Consider the following 16,763-nt stretch of genomic DNA (forward strand, 5'->3'; position numbering starts at 1 on the left):
TGCATGGAGTTACTGGAATACTAAGGGACTCTAGAAAGGAAGAGACACAGCTAGGGTGGAGGCTTAGCGGTCGTTCAGAAAGGCAGCACTCTGAAGTTGGTGGAGAACAACTTCTTCCCAGTGATAGTGACCACAGACTAGTAAGGGGTGGGGGAGGGGTGTCTGCCCCTGACTCTGGAGCAGTGGCAGCGGTGGGGTCAGCAGACACTGGGTGCTTCTCAGGCAACCCTGAGGGATCTAAACTGAAGCAAGTTGACGCTCTGAATCCCTTAGTCCTCTCTATTGCTTTATTTCTTCCTTCCTTCCCTTTCGTCTTTCCTTCTCTCCCTCCGCTACCTCAATTACCCTTTTCACTTAATTCCATCTGAGTCACTTCGGGCCCCAGTTCCAGTGACGCCCAGTCAAATCACCTAACATGTACCCTGCAGACCATGATATTATTATGATGATCACAATGGTTGCTTGCCAACTGCTTGGTGCAAGGAAAAAGTCCTGTTCCCAGCTGTCAACCGCGCCCCCTGTCCCCACTCCAACACCACAGCAGTGGTACCAACCTGGCAAAATCACCAGAGTCTGGATGTCACCAGCAAGTTCCACCCACCCTGGAGTAGCCCCGCCAGCAAACCTCACCAGCAGAGCCCACACCAGCGCACTGGCATCCTGACCCAGCTCTAGGTTATAACTACCGTCATTGTTATCAGTGACAGCACTCTTCATGGAAAGGGGAACCCCGCGGGTGACTCCTGGGCAATGTAGGGCTCCACGCACTACCCTTCCCACCTCTGCAGCGCACGCGTGCGTGCACCCTCCCCCCGCCCCTCTACCCCATACACACCCTCCTCGCACCAGCACCAGCGACACAAAGAGAGGGAGTGAGCGAGCCGGTTCTGGGCTGGGCTGGGCAGAAAGGGGGCAGAAGGGAGGGCATTGCCAGGAGCGGACACCGGAGGAGGGCAGGGGGCTGAGCCAGCCGGCGGGGAGGAAGGTAGAAAGGGGAGCTTGGTGGGGAGAGAGCAGGCTGGAGGGTCGTCCTTACCTGCCCCCAGGTTAAAGGAAATCCTGGCCTCCGCGAGGTACGGCGTGTCACTCTTGGAGCGGACTCTCCTGATGGGCCGCCGGTCTATATCATCCTCCGAAGATGCCGCCATTAAGGTGGGAGGCAGGAGCAGGGTCGCCCGGCGAGCTGAGAGGGAAAAGGAGAAGGAGAAGAGAGAGGGAGAGAGGCGGAAAGGGGAGGAGGGGAAAGGAAGAGGCTCACACCCGGAGGGGGAGGGGAGAGGGGGGATGGGAGAGGAAGGGAAAGGGGATGGGGAGGAAAGGGGAAAAAGAGGGGGAAAGGAAGAAAGAAGGAGAGAGAAAGAAAGAGCAAAGGAGAGAAAAGGGTGAAGGGAGAGAAAGAAAATCCGTTAAGGATTTGTGGACTGGAGCAGAGATCAGGCAGGCTGCCTCTGGCTGGCGCCCAGGGCTCCCCCTAACTCTTCTCCCAGGCTGGACCAACGGGGCGAGTGCTGGGGACTGACACCCTGCCTCCTGCCCGCAGCCAATTCCCAGCTCTTGGCACAGACAGGCTGATGCGAAAGAGAAGACTCCAAAGCAAAGATGCTCAGTCAGCACCATGCCCTCTCCCGCCAAATGCACTTACTCTGCTCTTCAAGCTACACCAGGGTCTCCTTAACCCACAGGAGTTCCCAGCCAGAGGTACCTGCCTCAGCTTTCCTTGCATGGACTTTTTACTACTAGGGTGTCAGCCCAGGCCCCATTGGCCATGGAGGAGAGCATTGCACCCAGGGTACCCCTCTGCTTCCTCTTTCCCAACCCAGAGCTCAAATAGAGATGAAGTCAGATCAGGAAATTCTCAGATGCTCCCTTGAGCCCTGGAGGAGGAAAGAAAGAAAAAGTATGTACAACTTTAAGAGCAGTTCGGCAGGAAACTTTCTAGAGTTGATGTTTTGAATGTGGAATAGGCATATTCACACAGAACTGAGTGGCTCTTTTTTATAACCATGATTTTCTATGATGTGTTTATCTTTACATAAATATCTGTTCGTTTAACCTTCAACTTTATCTCTATTTGGTGACTTCAGGCACAGATAATAGTCTTTGTATTGCACCTGTGGTCTCTATAACCCCATACCGTTATTTCTGAAGGTGAGGGGAAGATCAAGGGCACTTTACATTTCTTTGAATGTGTGCACGGCTACCTTCACATGTTACCCAGCAGAAGGACCCGGAAAGGTTTCTGGAGTATGAATCATAATGGTTTGATGCTCCTATAGAAGCTATTGATGGGCTTAACTCTTTTATGTCTGACTTTCTGCAGCTTCAGTCACTTGGTCTTTTTGTGGCCTGATGTTCTTTCTAATAAGAGACCACCTGGGGTACATGGATAAATGTTACCTTGATTATCTCCCTGCTACAGAGGAATCTCAGTGTAAGGTCATGCCCTCCAGTGTCAGAGGAGGAAGTGCTGCTCTGACTCTGCAAGACTTCCTCTCCCCTTCAGCTGTCCATTCTTATGCACATCTTGTACTCTTGCACCCCTGTTCAGTCCCTCTTCTTTGGTCTCTTCACACACAGGTAGTAACTCTACATCTTAGGAAAAATATACCTGCACTTGTCCTTACTGTTTCTCAGTCTCTACCATACTCTCCCTCCCATTCTGTTTAGCTTTCCTGTGGGACTCTTGGCCCCATAGGCTCCATTATTTTCTTTTTTAAAAAAATTTCTTTATTGATTAAGGTATTACATATGTGTCTTTATCCCTCCATTGTCCTCCCTCCCACTCATGCCCCCCCCCCATTGTCTGTGTCCAAACAAGCTCTCAAGGCTCCATTATTGTCACTCTCATTTCCCTCCTTTCCTCTTTATAACTGGTTTCTATACCCACCTCCCAATCACAGTTATTTTAAAGGTCATTAACACCCTCTTAACAGTTAAATCCACTTTTTTCTTGGCCTCTTTAAAGTATGTAGTAATCTGTTTTGAAATAATCTCCTCTGGTCTTTCTGTACTAAACTAACTCTCTAACAACTTGATTTCTAATTATCAGCCAGTTCTCTGTGTGTTGATTTAAAATTACCTATCCTGGCATTCGAGACCCTTCACAATCTGATTTCAACCTGTTTTTCCAAATTTATCTATTTTTTTTTACCTCCAGTCTGCTTGGAGTTGTCCTAACAAGCCTGGCTGATTTATGCATTTGTACCTTTGCTTGCTTTTACAACACAAATTTCTTTCCTAAAAACTTGCCATGTTCTCCCTCGGGAATATAAGATAAATGACTCAGCAGTCTATGGCATGAACCCAGTACACAGTAAATACTCAATAGATATCCTATATAATAAAAGGCTAATGTGCAAATTGTCCCCTCGGGTGGTCATTTGACCTGGAGTTCTACCAGGAGTTCGACCACTTGCTATGATGTGTGCTGACCACCAGGGGGCAACGCAGAACATGGCAGGCTTCAGTGATGCAGTGCTGGCAGCGGGCAGCAGTGGAGGCACTGCTAGCCCCAATAGGCCCCAACAAGAGCAGGACCATGGCAGGATGATGGAGCAGGTGAGTGGGCAGTGCCAGGCCAAGGCGGGTATGAGCGGAGACCCAGGTGCTTCCCAGGGCCCAGAGGTCAGCTAGGACCTGCCCTTCCATGCCAGATGCTCATGCTTAGATCGCAGCCAGGCCTAGGGACTGCACCCATGCACGAATTCCATGCACTAGGCCTCTAGTTTTTGAATAAAAGAAGAGAGGAGAGGGAAAGAGAAAGCAGAGAAGAGAAAAAAAGGACTGAATGAAGGTTACTAACCAAAGAGTAGCTGAATTGGGGGCCAAATCCATGTCTGTTTCATTTCAAATCATGTGTCCTTAACCAGTATATTGACCTGCTAAGTATCTATATTTGGCTTATTAGCCACATTTTAAGTTCACTTTTCTGTGACACTTGCCTCATTATTATGTCCCATTTATCTTTGTAAAACATAGATTAAAAATGGATGCCTCCTCTCCCAGGGGGCACAAGGGGGCATTTGGCTCATCAAATGAACCATGACTAATCAGGCTGCAAACCAATATTATGATTGTAACATTTATGCTCAGGCTGGTAAAGAGGTGCAAAAGCAAGGAAATAAATGCAAACAATTCTGAATACTGTATAAACTATCCCTCTCTTTGAATTAATGCAGTGCTATTTGGTTTTTTTAAATGTTTAGGATTTCCCACCTCCTTGTCTGTTCACTCATCAGCCATACCTCTAAAATCAATAAAGACATTTGAAGGAATCCTTAGGCTAGCTTTCCCTGTGTTTCTTAGATTTTACATATTAATGATTCTTGACACAGAGAAGTACATCTTTGGACTTCTATTTCTTATTTGTTCAACATTTTAGAGGACTAGGAAGCTAATATTATCACTATCACTTTAGGTTTACCTTTCTTAGAGAAATTTAAATGCACTTTTATATTATTTCATTATGAGCTATTTTATTATTGATATAATTATAGGTAGATATGCTTTTTACAAAAAATAATACAAAACACTAATCTTCATGTTCTTTTATTATTTTATCTTATTTTCAGTTTTGACTCTAATCTTCTATTTTTTGGTTTTCCTAATTTACTGCCACCTTTGTCTCACTTAATGTTTCCCATGCTCTTTTCACTTCGCCTCTCTTCTGTCACATCTCTCCTAGTTCTTTCTAACAATTCCTTTCCAAAGTCAGTGCCATTTAATTTATCTCCCTCCATATGAAGTATTTACTTTTGTGGGCTTGTCCCAGTGTTTTCACATTCTTTTTTCGCTGGAATTCCTATCATATACATAATCTAGTATCATAAAATATTTGACTGAGTGGCATCAGGGAAGAGTCTGAGGTGGAAATCAGGGATGGTGGGTGCTGCCCCCAGTACTACCACCACCATCAATTAACATTGGACAACCTACTCTACCAGGATGGGTCTCAGTCACCTCAGCTATAAAACTTTAAGGGTCATCCCAACCAAGCCAGTGTTGCTCAGTCTTTGAGCATCAATCCAGAAACCAAGAGGTTACCCATTCCAACCCAGGACAAATGCCTGGGTTGTAGGCTCAATCCCCAGTAGGGGGCATGCAGTGGATCAATAATGTTACTCTGTCATCAATGTTTCTATCTCTCTATCCCTCTCCCTTCCTCTCTCTCTAAAAAATCAATAAAAACATATAAAAATGCAAAGATCAGGTAAATAATCTTAAGACCCTACCAGGTCTTAATACTCCATGAATATTTGCAGGTATTCTTCTAACTCTATCAGTGTCTATAGCATATATTCTCTCTTAATCTAAGAAAATACACTGTTCCTTTGATTTATAACTAATCATATTGAGGAAAACACATGGTATCCATACTTCTTTCAAGTAATTTCATATTATTTGTCTATTTTAGGTAACAGTACATCCTTTAGAATCTATTATTTTTCTCATACCATTTCTAATATGAGGCAACACAAATAGAATTATTTGTGTGTGTACATGTATGGATGTGGATTCTGTGTATAGAAAGAATTGAATTCAATTGTGACCACAACAACTGCAAAATATAGTGGGTGTTTGTTTTCTTCATTTTAAAGATTGTTTCTTTTTAAATATATTTACTTACTCAGGGGCTCTTTTATTCTTTTCTTTTATAAAGCTGATCAACTTTTTAACACTGAAGACCCTGACATGCAAGTTATAACCACAGGTAGATCCCAGAGAAAGAGAAGCAGCATAATAGAGTGCTCAACAAATAACATGATATACATCCACCACTGGCATAGAAGAGGGTGGAGGTGGGAAGGACAGGAAGGAGGAAGACTGCACTATTCCATCCTCATCAAGAAAACTCTTTATTTAGATGAGTGAAGCGTATCCTTTAAAATATTATTTAAAGTGTGTTTCAAGGGCACCCATATATTGGTATCACTTGGAATATGTGTTAAAATGTAGATTTACCAGGCCCCCAACATGGACCTATTGAATTTTGAGGGGATGATACCTTGGTACCTAGATTTTCAAAAGGCTCCTTACTATGCTCATTCTCAACACTGGTTTTCAACATTATACTGGAGGTCTTGGTCAAGTCAATAAGTTAAGTGAAAGAAGTTAAAAAAGATATAAGTATTGGAAAATAAGAGAATAATTGTGATTAGTCATATATGTTATGACTGTGTACATACGGAATCCATAAGAACCCAAACTCTTTGAAATGAGTGAATTTTACAACATTACTGGATAAAACAGCAATGTAAAATATCAGTTTTATTTCTATACACTAGCAAAGTTATGAAATATAATTAGAAAAGCATAAAAAATAAAAAATATATGAATAAATCTAACAAAAGATGAGAAACACTTTTATATGAAAAACTACAAAAAACATTCCTAAAAGAAATTAAGAAGACTTAAATAAAAGAGAGATGGATGAACATATGCTTATGCTCATGGATTAAAGGACATGTTATTGTAAAGTCATCAGTCTCTTCAAATTGATCTATAAATTCAATGAAATTTCAATCAAAATCTCAAGTTTTTTTTTTTTTTTTTAACTTGACAACCTGATTCTAAAATGCATATGAAAATGCAAAGGAACAAGGCTAGCCAGAACAATCTTGACAAATAAGAAAATAGCTGGAAGATTTATAGTAGAAGATTTATATGGAAGAGAATAGAGAATCTACAAATAGACTCACATATAAACAGTAACCTGATTATGACAAGAATCCCACTACATTGTTATGGGGAAAGATGGATTTTTCAATAAACAATGCTTGATCACTTGAATATCCATATGGTGGAAGAAAATAAACTTAATCCCTACCTCACATCATACATAAACTTCAATTCCAAATGAATCATGAACCTAAATTTAAAAAGTAAACAACAAAGTTTCTAGAAGAAAATTTTTTCAAGAAAGAATATTTTATGACCTTGTTTTAAATAGGGCATGAAAAGCTCTAACCATAAGAGAATAAATAGGCATGTTGATGCCATTAAAATAAAGAACAAGACAATTAAAAAATGCAATATAACAAAATATGTGGAATACAGTTAAAACAGTGCTGATAGCAGAATTTATAGTATTAAATGTTTAAATTAGAGAAAATATCTTGAATTCATTATTTAAATTCCTATCTCAGGAATTTAGGGGAAAAATAAATTTAAAGCAAACAGAGGGATGAAACTAATAGAGAGCACATGTCAATTAAATTAAAAACATGCAGACAATAGAAAAATAAAATGAAAAACTCATTCTTCAAAAAAGATCAATAAAATTGATTAACCTTTAGCAATATTGTCATAGGTAAAAATAGAGAAGAGGCCCTGGCCAGGTAGATGAGTTGGTTAGAGCATCTTCTGGATACAAAATGTTGCAAATTCTATTTCTGGTCAGGGCATATACAGGAAGCAATCAATGCAAAAATAAATGGAACAACAAATTGATATCTCTCTCTCTCTCTCTCTCTCTCTCTCTCTCTCTCTCTCTCTTCCTCCTGCCCCTCCTCTAAAATCAATAAATTAAAAACAAATAGAGAAGATACAAATCACCAATATCAGGAATCTAACAGGAGTAATGACTATAGATCTTATATCCATTAAAAGGATAATAAAATAATACTGCAAACATCTTTCTGCTCATATATTTAAAAACTTAATAAAAATAAATGACATGCTCTTAAAAAAATATATTAGGCCCTAGTCTGTTTTCTCAATGATTAGAGCATCAGCCCACACATTGAAAGATCATGGATTCAATTCCAGTCAAAGACATGTGCCTTGGTTGCAGGCTCAATCCCTTGCCCTGGTCAGGGTGCATTGTGGGTGAGGGGCAACCAATTGATGTATCTCTCTCACATTGATGTTTCTTTCTCTCTGTCTCTCCTCCTCCCTTTCACTCTCTCTAAAAATCAATGGAAAAAATATCCTTGGGTGAGGATTAACAACAACAACAAAAAGATATTAGGAGAGTGAAACAAGAATGCAATAGACTGGGAGAAGATATCTTCAATTTTATATATGATAAAGGATTTGCAACCAGAATATATAGAGAACTAAAACAATAATGAAAAAAGAGACAACCCACTTCAGTTTTTTTTAATGGACAAAAAACTTGAATAGGCACTTCACAAAGGTAGATATCCAAATGTTTAATTGTTTAATAGGCATAAGGAAAGATGCTTGCCATGGTGGGTGGGTAAGTTGGTTGGAGCTTCATCCTGGACACCAAAAAGGCAAAAAGGTTGCAGGTTTGATTCCCTGTTAGGAGGCAACTGATGGATGCCTCTTTCTCTCTCTTTCTCTTCCCCTTCCTCTCTCTCTAAAAATCAATAAACATATCCTCGGGTGAGGATTAAAAAAAGAAAAGATGCTTAACGTCATTACTTAAAGGTAATTTCAAATAGAAACCTTAGTGAAATATCATTACATATCACCAATTTGGCTAAAACTTAAAAACCATTCAATGCCAAGATTGGTGAGGATGTGGAGGAATTGAAGCTCTTATACATTGCTGGTAGGAATGTAAATTTATAAAACTTCTCTGGAAAACTTTTTATACAAATGTATACATAAACATAGGTAACATACTAAACCTTATGACAAGGATGATAAGGTTGATAGCAGTTTTATTCATAAAAACCTGAACTGGAAACAACCCAAAGGACTATCAACAAGGAAATATACAAGAATGATTGTACTATCTTCATACAGTGTCATACTACATAGAAATGAAAAGGAAGAAGCTATTACTACAAGCAACAACATGGATAACTCTCACAGGCATAGTGTTGAACATCAGAAGCCAGACCTAAAGGAATATATATTGTATGGGTAGGTATATATTCCACTTATCTGAACTTTAAGAAAGAGAAAAGCTAATATACTAGTACAACGATGGAAATTTGATTAGAGAGATATTGTCTTGGAAGGTGCACAAGGGATCCATTTTGGATGTAGCAAATATTCTGTATCTTGATCTGGGTGGTAGTTATACCTTTTAGAAAAGATGATTACTTTCATAAAAGTTCATAAAATTTTACATTTTATGTTTGTTCACATCATCTACATATGTTATATACTAAAAGTAAAATCATATTATGCTTAACTTTAATAAAAATTTGCTAGTTACCATTAGGTGCACATTTACAAATAAAACTGTTACGTAATTTTGTAAGCAAATATATGTGTCCTGGAGAATATCATAATATGTAAGGATCATAGTTATTTGATACCAATCATTATCAATTTAAAAATAAAAGCACAAGCTCTTTTTTTAAAAGTAAGATAAACCTTCCAGCTTATTAAAATGCACAAAAAAGTGAGAATTATTTCACTTAAGTAGCAATTATCTACAAAACCATACTATTATCCACAATAAATTTAATTTAAATAATCTATAATAATAAAAAGCATAATATGCTAATTAGACCAGGCGTCCTTCCGGATATCCTACCATCCTTCTGGACGAAGCCAGGGCTGTGAGGGAAGCCCAGGTCCCCGGTGCCAGAGGGAAGCCGGTGCCAGCAGCCAGGGGAAGGAAGGCCAACTCTAGCATGATTTTCGTGCATCAGGCCTCTAGTTTTTTAATAAATTGGGTCATGTTTGTGAATGTCAACATTCCACTATGCTAAAATTCTGTAAGTTTTTTTCTGTCTCAGCCTTACTTTTAGGCTATCATCATATCTCATTTATAACCATGATCTTTTAAATATTCTGCTCTCACAATTCTGGGCTACATTAATAATAACAAATAAATAGATTTGAAATGTATATGACAAATAAATAAAAAATGATGACAGTAGGCTTCTTGATATGCCAGAAACAAAACATCACTTTATTTTCCCCAAAAGGAGGAATGTGACAAGAACACAGGAGTTAGCTTAAAGGGGCTAATATTGGCCAAATCCGGGACAACTGGAGCACAGAAGCAACTAAATCCACTAATAAATTATAAATCATTAGTAATAGGTATTTTTGAGTAATAAATAATAAATGGATAAAACATAATAAATGGGTAAATATCTAAATAAATAAATACAGGAGGGGGGTGGGCAGGCTCTTGCTTAGAGTAGAAAGCCAGGGCTGGCCAGTCCATGCAGAGGGATGCTGGAGTTACAAAATCATCAGTTTTCAACCATCATAGTTAAAATCAAGCAAGAATCAATAATGGATGCCAACTCCAGGGGGGTATTTTGATCAAAAGGATATTTTCATGATGTTAAAGTTCACCTTTGGAGGATCCCAGCATAACCTGGGTCAAACTATGAGGAAAAAACATCACACAACATTAAAGTAAGAATGATCTATTAAAGCCAGGAAGGGGAACTGTATTCTTAAAAAAAATGTCAGTGTTCTAAAGGACAAATTAAGGCTGTGGAAAATTACAGATAACAGAAAGAAAAGGGCATCTGACCTAGAAGGATCCTGAACTGACCCTAGACTGGATCCTGCCCTACAGGGGAAAAGTGCTGTAAAGAACCCTCTTGGTCCCGGCTGGTGTAGCTTAGTTGGTTGGGTGTCATCCTGTGCCAGTTCAATTCCAGGTCAGCGTACATGCCTACTAGTATGTTGCAGGCTTGATCCCTAGTAGGGGGTGTGCAGGAGGAAGCCAATCAATGTTTCTTTTTCACATGAATGTTTCTCTTCCCCTCTCTCTCTCCCTTTCCCTTCCTCTCTCTCAAAAATAAATAAAAACATATTTTAAAAACACGATCAAAATAAATAAGTAAATAAATAAACCAAACACACACAATCACACATGTATATTCTCTCTCTCCTTCCCTTTCTTGTTCCTTTCTGTCTCTTTCTTCTTCTATCTCTACATAAACACTTTTACAATCCTCTCTAGATAGATAGATAGATAGATAGATAGATAGATAGATAGATAGATAGATAGACAGACAGGAAGATAAAGACAAGAGATAGCAAATGATAAGCAAAGGGGTAAAATATTATAAATAGGTGAATTTGTCACTTTTCTATAAGTTTTAAATTCTTAAAACTTAAAAAGTACCAGTAAAAAAGTTTTTTATTTAGGCGGTTTTTCAAAAATTTCTGAAAAATTATCATTGTCAGGCATCTCCAAAAGCTTGGATAATTACAGTATAGATCTGAAGGGTACTCTGTCTGCATTTACGTGAAGGGTCTTTAAGCTTTTGTTAAAAATTGATTCTGGTATAGTAGAGTAGACAGATTAAGAATGTTGGCTAAACAGATGAATTAATCACATATGTTACCATTTTGCATATCTAACATGAATTAAAATATATAAAAACCTTTACACCTCACAATTAATGTCACCAGTATGATGTCACTGATTACAGTGATATATTCCAGATAATTCATGTAGAAAATAGAAAGTGTAAATGATGAAGATGAATATTAACTACAATATCAAACCAATAAGCTTGCAGTACTAACTTGCATATCTTAAATGGTTTAGCAAAAACATTCCAAAAAGGCTTTTGGACTTTATATTACAACTACATTTAGTATGGAGCCATTGAGATGTTTTTTCTTTCCTATACATATGAATACTTTGCTAGAGAACCAAGAATCTGAGAAATTGTTATTGGTATATCGTAGTGCTCTCTGCCTAAACCTTTCATTAAAGGAGCTGTCCACTATACAACTTTTTGATATTAATTCCTTTTCCTATATTATTAATTTTATGGGGTCCACAAAGGAAAGGGGATGACTGCCTTGCTTTTACCATTGTTGCCTGGTACTGCAGCTCCGCAGTGTTCCTACTGGCCTAATTTAGGTCTTTGTGCTGTGCAACTCTAGGACTACACCACTCAGATCATAGTCTATGTGAATAGAATTAATGGACCTGGAGTCCACAACTTGTGCAGCCATACCTAAGGTGTGGCTTCCTGAAGAGATGGTTCCCTGCTTGGGCATGCAGGCCAGCTCTGTTCCCTATCACAATGTGGGTCTAACATTTACTTTGTTCTGATTCTTCCTTTAAGGCTTGAATACCTAGCTTTCCTTAAATTGATGCCTGGATAATGATGAATGCCAGACTATTTAATAGCTACCCTAAAATTGGCATAGTGACTTCTCCCCCAGAGGGACTACATATTGATTTATGTAAAATTTTGCCTAATTTAAAAACCACTTATAGGTATAAAATAGAGTAGCAAAACATGTTCAAATATAGGAGCCACGTTCTCTGTTTATCTTTTAAAAATCCTGCCCCTGCAAAAACTTGTATGTGATAGTAGCCAGCCTCCAGTGGTCCACAGTGATTCCCAACTCTTGGTATTTATACGTGTGCTGTCCCCTCCCATACTGAAACAAGCTTATTCTCTGTGACTAGTGGAATATGGTAGAAATGATGGTGAGTCATTCCAAATGAGGCTCATAAAATACACTGTGACTTCTACCTGGCATTCGCTTTGTATGTCTTGTTCTGGGAGGAGCCACCTGCAATGACATGGACACCCCCAAGATGCCAGAGAGGCTCACATGGCAAGGAATTGAGACCTCTTGCCAAGCACAATGTCTGTGAGCCACCTTGGAATCCCCTGTCAAGAATCCGGGTGATTGCAATCTTAGCCAACATCTTGACTGCCACTTCAGACCCGAGCCAGAACCACCCAGCTAAGACACTCTCTAATTCCTGACCTAAAGAAACTGCAGGATAATGTTTGGGGGTAATTGGATATGCAGCACTAGATAAGTAATACTCATAGGTTCTCAATGGACTCAAAGCATGAACCATGAATGCTTAGATGCTATCTAGGACTATCATAAAATCCAAATATTAGCCAGTTTTATGGATCAATTAACAAATTTTAAGGCAGAAGATCTACACAAAAATTGAACAAACAGTATCAAATGACAGTACAAATCTTTCCACTGCAAAACCTTTCTTTTCCTCTTCCTCTCATCTTTGCATGCCTACACTCTGCCCATCCTCTGTGGCTGGAGGGTTTTTATTCCCAACCTCAATGCAGCAAAACTGTGAGGATGCAGTACCTTTCTTTTTTCTTTATCTCTGTCCATCTGTGGCACTTTGTAATTTCCACCTTGTATGAATATATAAACACTATAATGTGGATTATTAATATCCTCCCAGACAGAATGAAATAAATGTTAACAGCACAGACTTTGAGGTTAGCCTTCCTGAGTTAGTACCCATATTCCACCTTTAATAGTTGTGTGATTTCATGCAAGTCACCAACCTCTTGTGCATCTATAAGATGGGACTGCATAGTACATATGCCTTAGGGTTTCTATGAGAATTCACAAAATCCCAATAAAGATGTATTGTGTTAAAACTATTGTTACTGGCCAGCTCCAACTAAGGCTGTCACTGTGAAATTAAACCTTGGCGTAATTCCCAAGTTTAATGCTTATTAGATATTTGAAAAAAGTTAGTAAGCTCTCCAAGCTCTTGTTTCCTTATATGTAAACTAGAAATAAAATCAACCATCTCACTGGGCCTTTGGAGGATAAAACATTATATAATAAATGTAAAACACCTAACACAGAGCTTGACAAATGGTAGGCGGACAACAAATGTTCGTTGTTTCCTTCTTCTCAGCTTCTTAAAGTAGATACTGTGCAGAGTGGCTGGAGGCTGGCTGTTAAAACATGCTAGAAAGGAAACCGTATTTCAGGCTTTGTATGTTGAACTGAGTTGGACATAAACCCAAACAGCTTTCCATTATTTAGTAAATGTTGAACATGCCTGGTTAAGATATACAAGTCATTTTTCCAATCTGGTTTAATAGTCAGGTGATGTTAAACTTTATTCATTTTAATTTTTTATTTTCTCCATGATTGATTTCAATATAGTTGCTGTAATTTATGCTGTACTTTGAAATCTATAGGTTTTAATATTTGTAATTTATGTTCAATGTACAAAAGGGTGGCATAAACTTGAACATATCTTTGTGTGCGAACTGCTGGGCCTTGTTACTGGCAATTTGATCTTAGAAGCAAAGGCCATGGCTTGAATCCCATTTGAGCCTCATGTACAACAACAGAATGTAGAGTTATTAGACTAGGTAATAGAAGATGGGGTTCTAGCTCTTGATCTGCCACCTGCTACTATCTAGTTTAGATAAGTCACCTCTTTCTAGAAAACCAGGTTGCTTTAGGGGAAAGCTGAGTGGGAACGACTCATGTTTGAATCCTGGCTCTACCTCTTCATAGATGTGAAATCTCAATGAGTCTTAATTTCCTATAAATTGGGGCAATCATATTTTACTCATAAATTTGTAATTTTGAATAAAATAAACATGTATAGCTTCTGGTATATGTTTTGTATTTTTGCTTTTCCTTTCTTTCATGTCTCAGTTTTATCACCTGTAAAATGAGCCAGTTGAATTAAGTCCCTTCTGATTCTAATGTTCTATTATTATGGAAATTATACTAACCAATGCAATATTAAAAAGATCTGGGCACTTGCTCTTGGTATGTAATAAAGTGTTGTATATGGTTATAATAAGAATAAAAATATATGATGGTTGTGAATGGGAGGAAAACACAAAAATTCTTATATGTATGTTGCTAAGAGTAAGGCTGGCTCAGTATAGATTCAGTAGATATTTTATTTGTGTTCTATTGTGTCTTTGGATGACATGATCATATAGTGATCAGATCACAGGTTATGAGTCAGAGACTCTGTCTAGTAAACAATAGCAGAACAGGTCTGGAACCATTAACCCAGCTGGCAAAGACCATTAACCCTTTGGGCCAAAACAAAGCATGGGTTATCTCTCTCTCAGCCTAAATTGTATTTGGCTATTTCCTATATCAGTTAAAATGAACTACCCCAATATATGAAGATTTTATTTATTTTTGATGTTAAGACAGAAAATTAAAAGTAATCAACCTGAGGGGCTTGATTTAGGTTAAAAGAATATGTATGTGTGTGCCCATGTGTATAAAAATAATATAAGAATATTTACCAGGTTGTAAAGATACCTATTACTTATTTACTTATTTTTTTTTGAGAGAGAGATTGATTTGTTGTTTCACTTATTTATGCATTCTTGTATGTGCCTTGACTGGGACCTCAACTTTGATGTATTGGGTGCATTAGAACAATTCTCTAACCAACTGAGCTACCTGGCCAGGGCAAGAGTCCCTATTTTTAGATGATGGTTATAGTTGAGTTTTGTTGTTTGTCTATATTTTCTAAGTCTTGTATAGCTGTTATGTGTTACATCAATAGTGAGAGGGGAAAGCAAGTTATAAGTATTATATGAAGCTCTCGTAAACACTTAGGCAGATTTCCTCCCTCCACTACGACCCAACTTAGAGGACAGGGACAACCATCCCACAGTGATAGCTTCCAAAATAGATGAAAGTAAAAAATTACTTTAAGGATGTGAACCTAATGGTAATATGCAAAGCAACTCCATTGCCATATTATATCTTATAATATTGAGTCATTCTATCTTTGAATGTGTGGAAATAAATGAGCCATGTATGTTCACACATCTTTTTTCAATATTGTCATAGTTGTCAATATAATATAGAACTACAATGAAGTAGGAAGAATCAAAAGGTTTAAGATTGTAAGTCTGGCTCCATTTCTAATAGCTGTGTGAGCTTGGGAAGTTACTTGATTATTGGAAACATGGATTTACTTCTGTAAAAGGGGATAATAATAAGTACTTCACATATTTTCTTTTCCAGGACTAAATGAGATAATAAATACCAAGACCCTGGCACATGAATGTGAATCCTCTTCTCACTCACATTTCCTTTTGCAACTTTTATACACCTCCAGGTTATTGAGCTAGCATAGGATACAGGGCTAAGGTAAAAATCAGCCTTGCAGTATGATGTTTTGAGTGTGGTCTTGTTTTCCAGATAGAAGGATTAAATTAGGCCAAGCCAAGTAGTTTTTTTCTCTGCCTGTCATCTATCAAGTTTAATAACTATATAGCACATAATCAACTAAATGGAAGAGAAAATTCTTACTGTGTAGGTTCAAAAGAAAAGTAAGGTCTATTTTTAACTAGCTATATCTGAGTCTCTTTTTTCCTTCTTCCTTTGCCACATTCTGTGACAGCCTATAAGTTCTGTAAAGTGATTGAGCTGCATTGAGATTAAAAAACAATAAACTTGTGTTTTCTGGTTACCTCATAAATGATAACTCAGAATTTTATTTCTAATGAAAAAACAAGCCAGAATTAGAAATAATGTTGGTACTTTCAAATATTTGGGTCATTTAAATATTTCAAGTGGCATATTGATTTTAAGTACCAGTGTTAGGGAGAAAATACTGTATTTATAGTGAAGATTTTTAATTTAGAAAATAAATGTGTGTTTTTTAACAATCTCTCAATCCTCTAAATAATATGAGAGGAATATTAAAGGCTCAACAGAATTACATATTCAGAGGCAGATATAAAACACACTAGTGAAATTATTTTAGGAATTACCAAGGCACACAATAGTTTGGATGGTTTTCCAAGATCTCTATACCAAACTTTACACCTATAGAACTTATTCTCTACTGGTAATCTATGCTTGGATATTCTATAGGGTCTCCAAATTCAAAATATTCTAAATTTGACTTTATCTTTTTCCTTCCTCCATCCTGATTTTCTTCCAATTTCCTCTTTTAGTGAACAGGTTAATTCTCCATCCAGTGGGTCCAAGAAACCATTTGGACATTATTCGAAATACCTCCTCTCTCACCTTCTGTCTTCTCACCCTACCACAATATAATCCACAAAGTATGTTAATGGACCCTCTTTCCTGACAAATTCACTGTCATATCCCTTTTCATG

General features: G+C 38.0%; 1 protein-coding gene across 3 annotated transcripts in view; it reads right to left on the minus strand.

Annotated features, from left to right (window-relative positions):
- The window catches only part of PHACTR1 (phosphatase and actin regulator 1), a 500,199-nt gene that overhangs the window by 469,456 nt on the left and 13,980 nt on the right, over nt 1–16,763 (minus strand). For all 3 annotated transcript variants that reach the window (XM_036350306.1, XM_036350310.1, XM_036350308.1), the window contains exon 3: nt 1,037–1,183. In XM_036350306.1, the coding sequence (XP_036206199.1) occupies nt 1,037–1,183 (147 nt within the window). The remainder of the gene's footprint in view (nt 1–1,036; nt 1,184–16,763) is intronic.

Source organism: Myotis myotis, unplaced genomic scaffold, assembly GCF_014108235.1.
Source record: "Myotis myotis isolate mMyoMyo1 unplaced genomic scaffold, mMyoMyo1.p scaffold_m19_p_2, whole genome shotgun sequence".
Classification (NCBI taxonomy): domain Eukaryota; kingdom Metazoa; phylum Chordata; class Mammalia; order Chiroptera; family Vespertilionidae; genus Myotis; species Myotis myotis.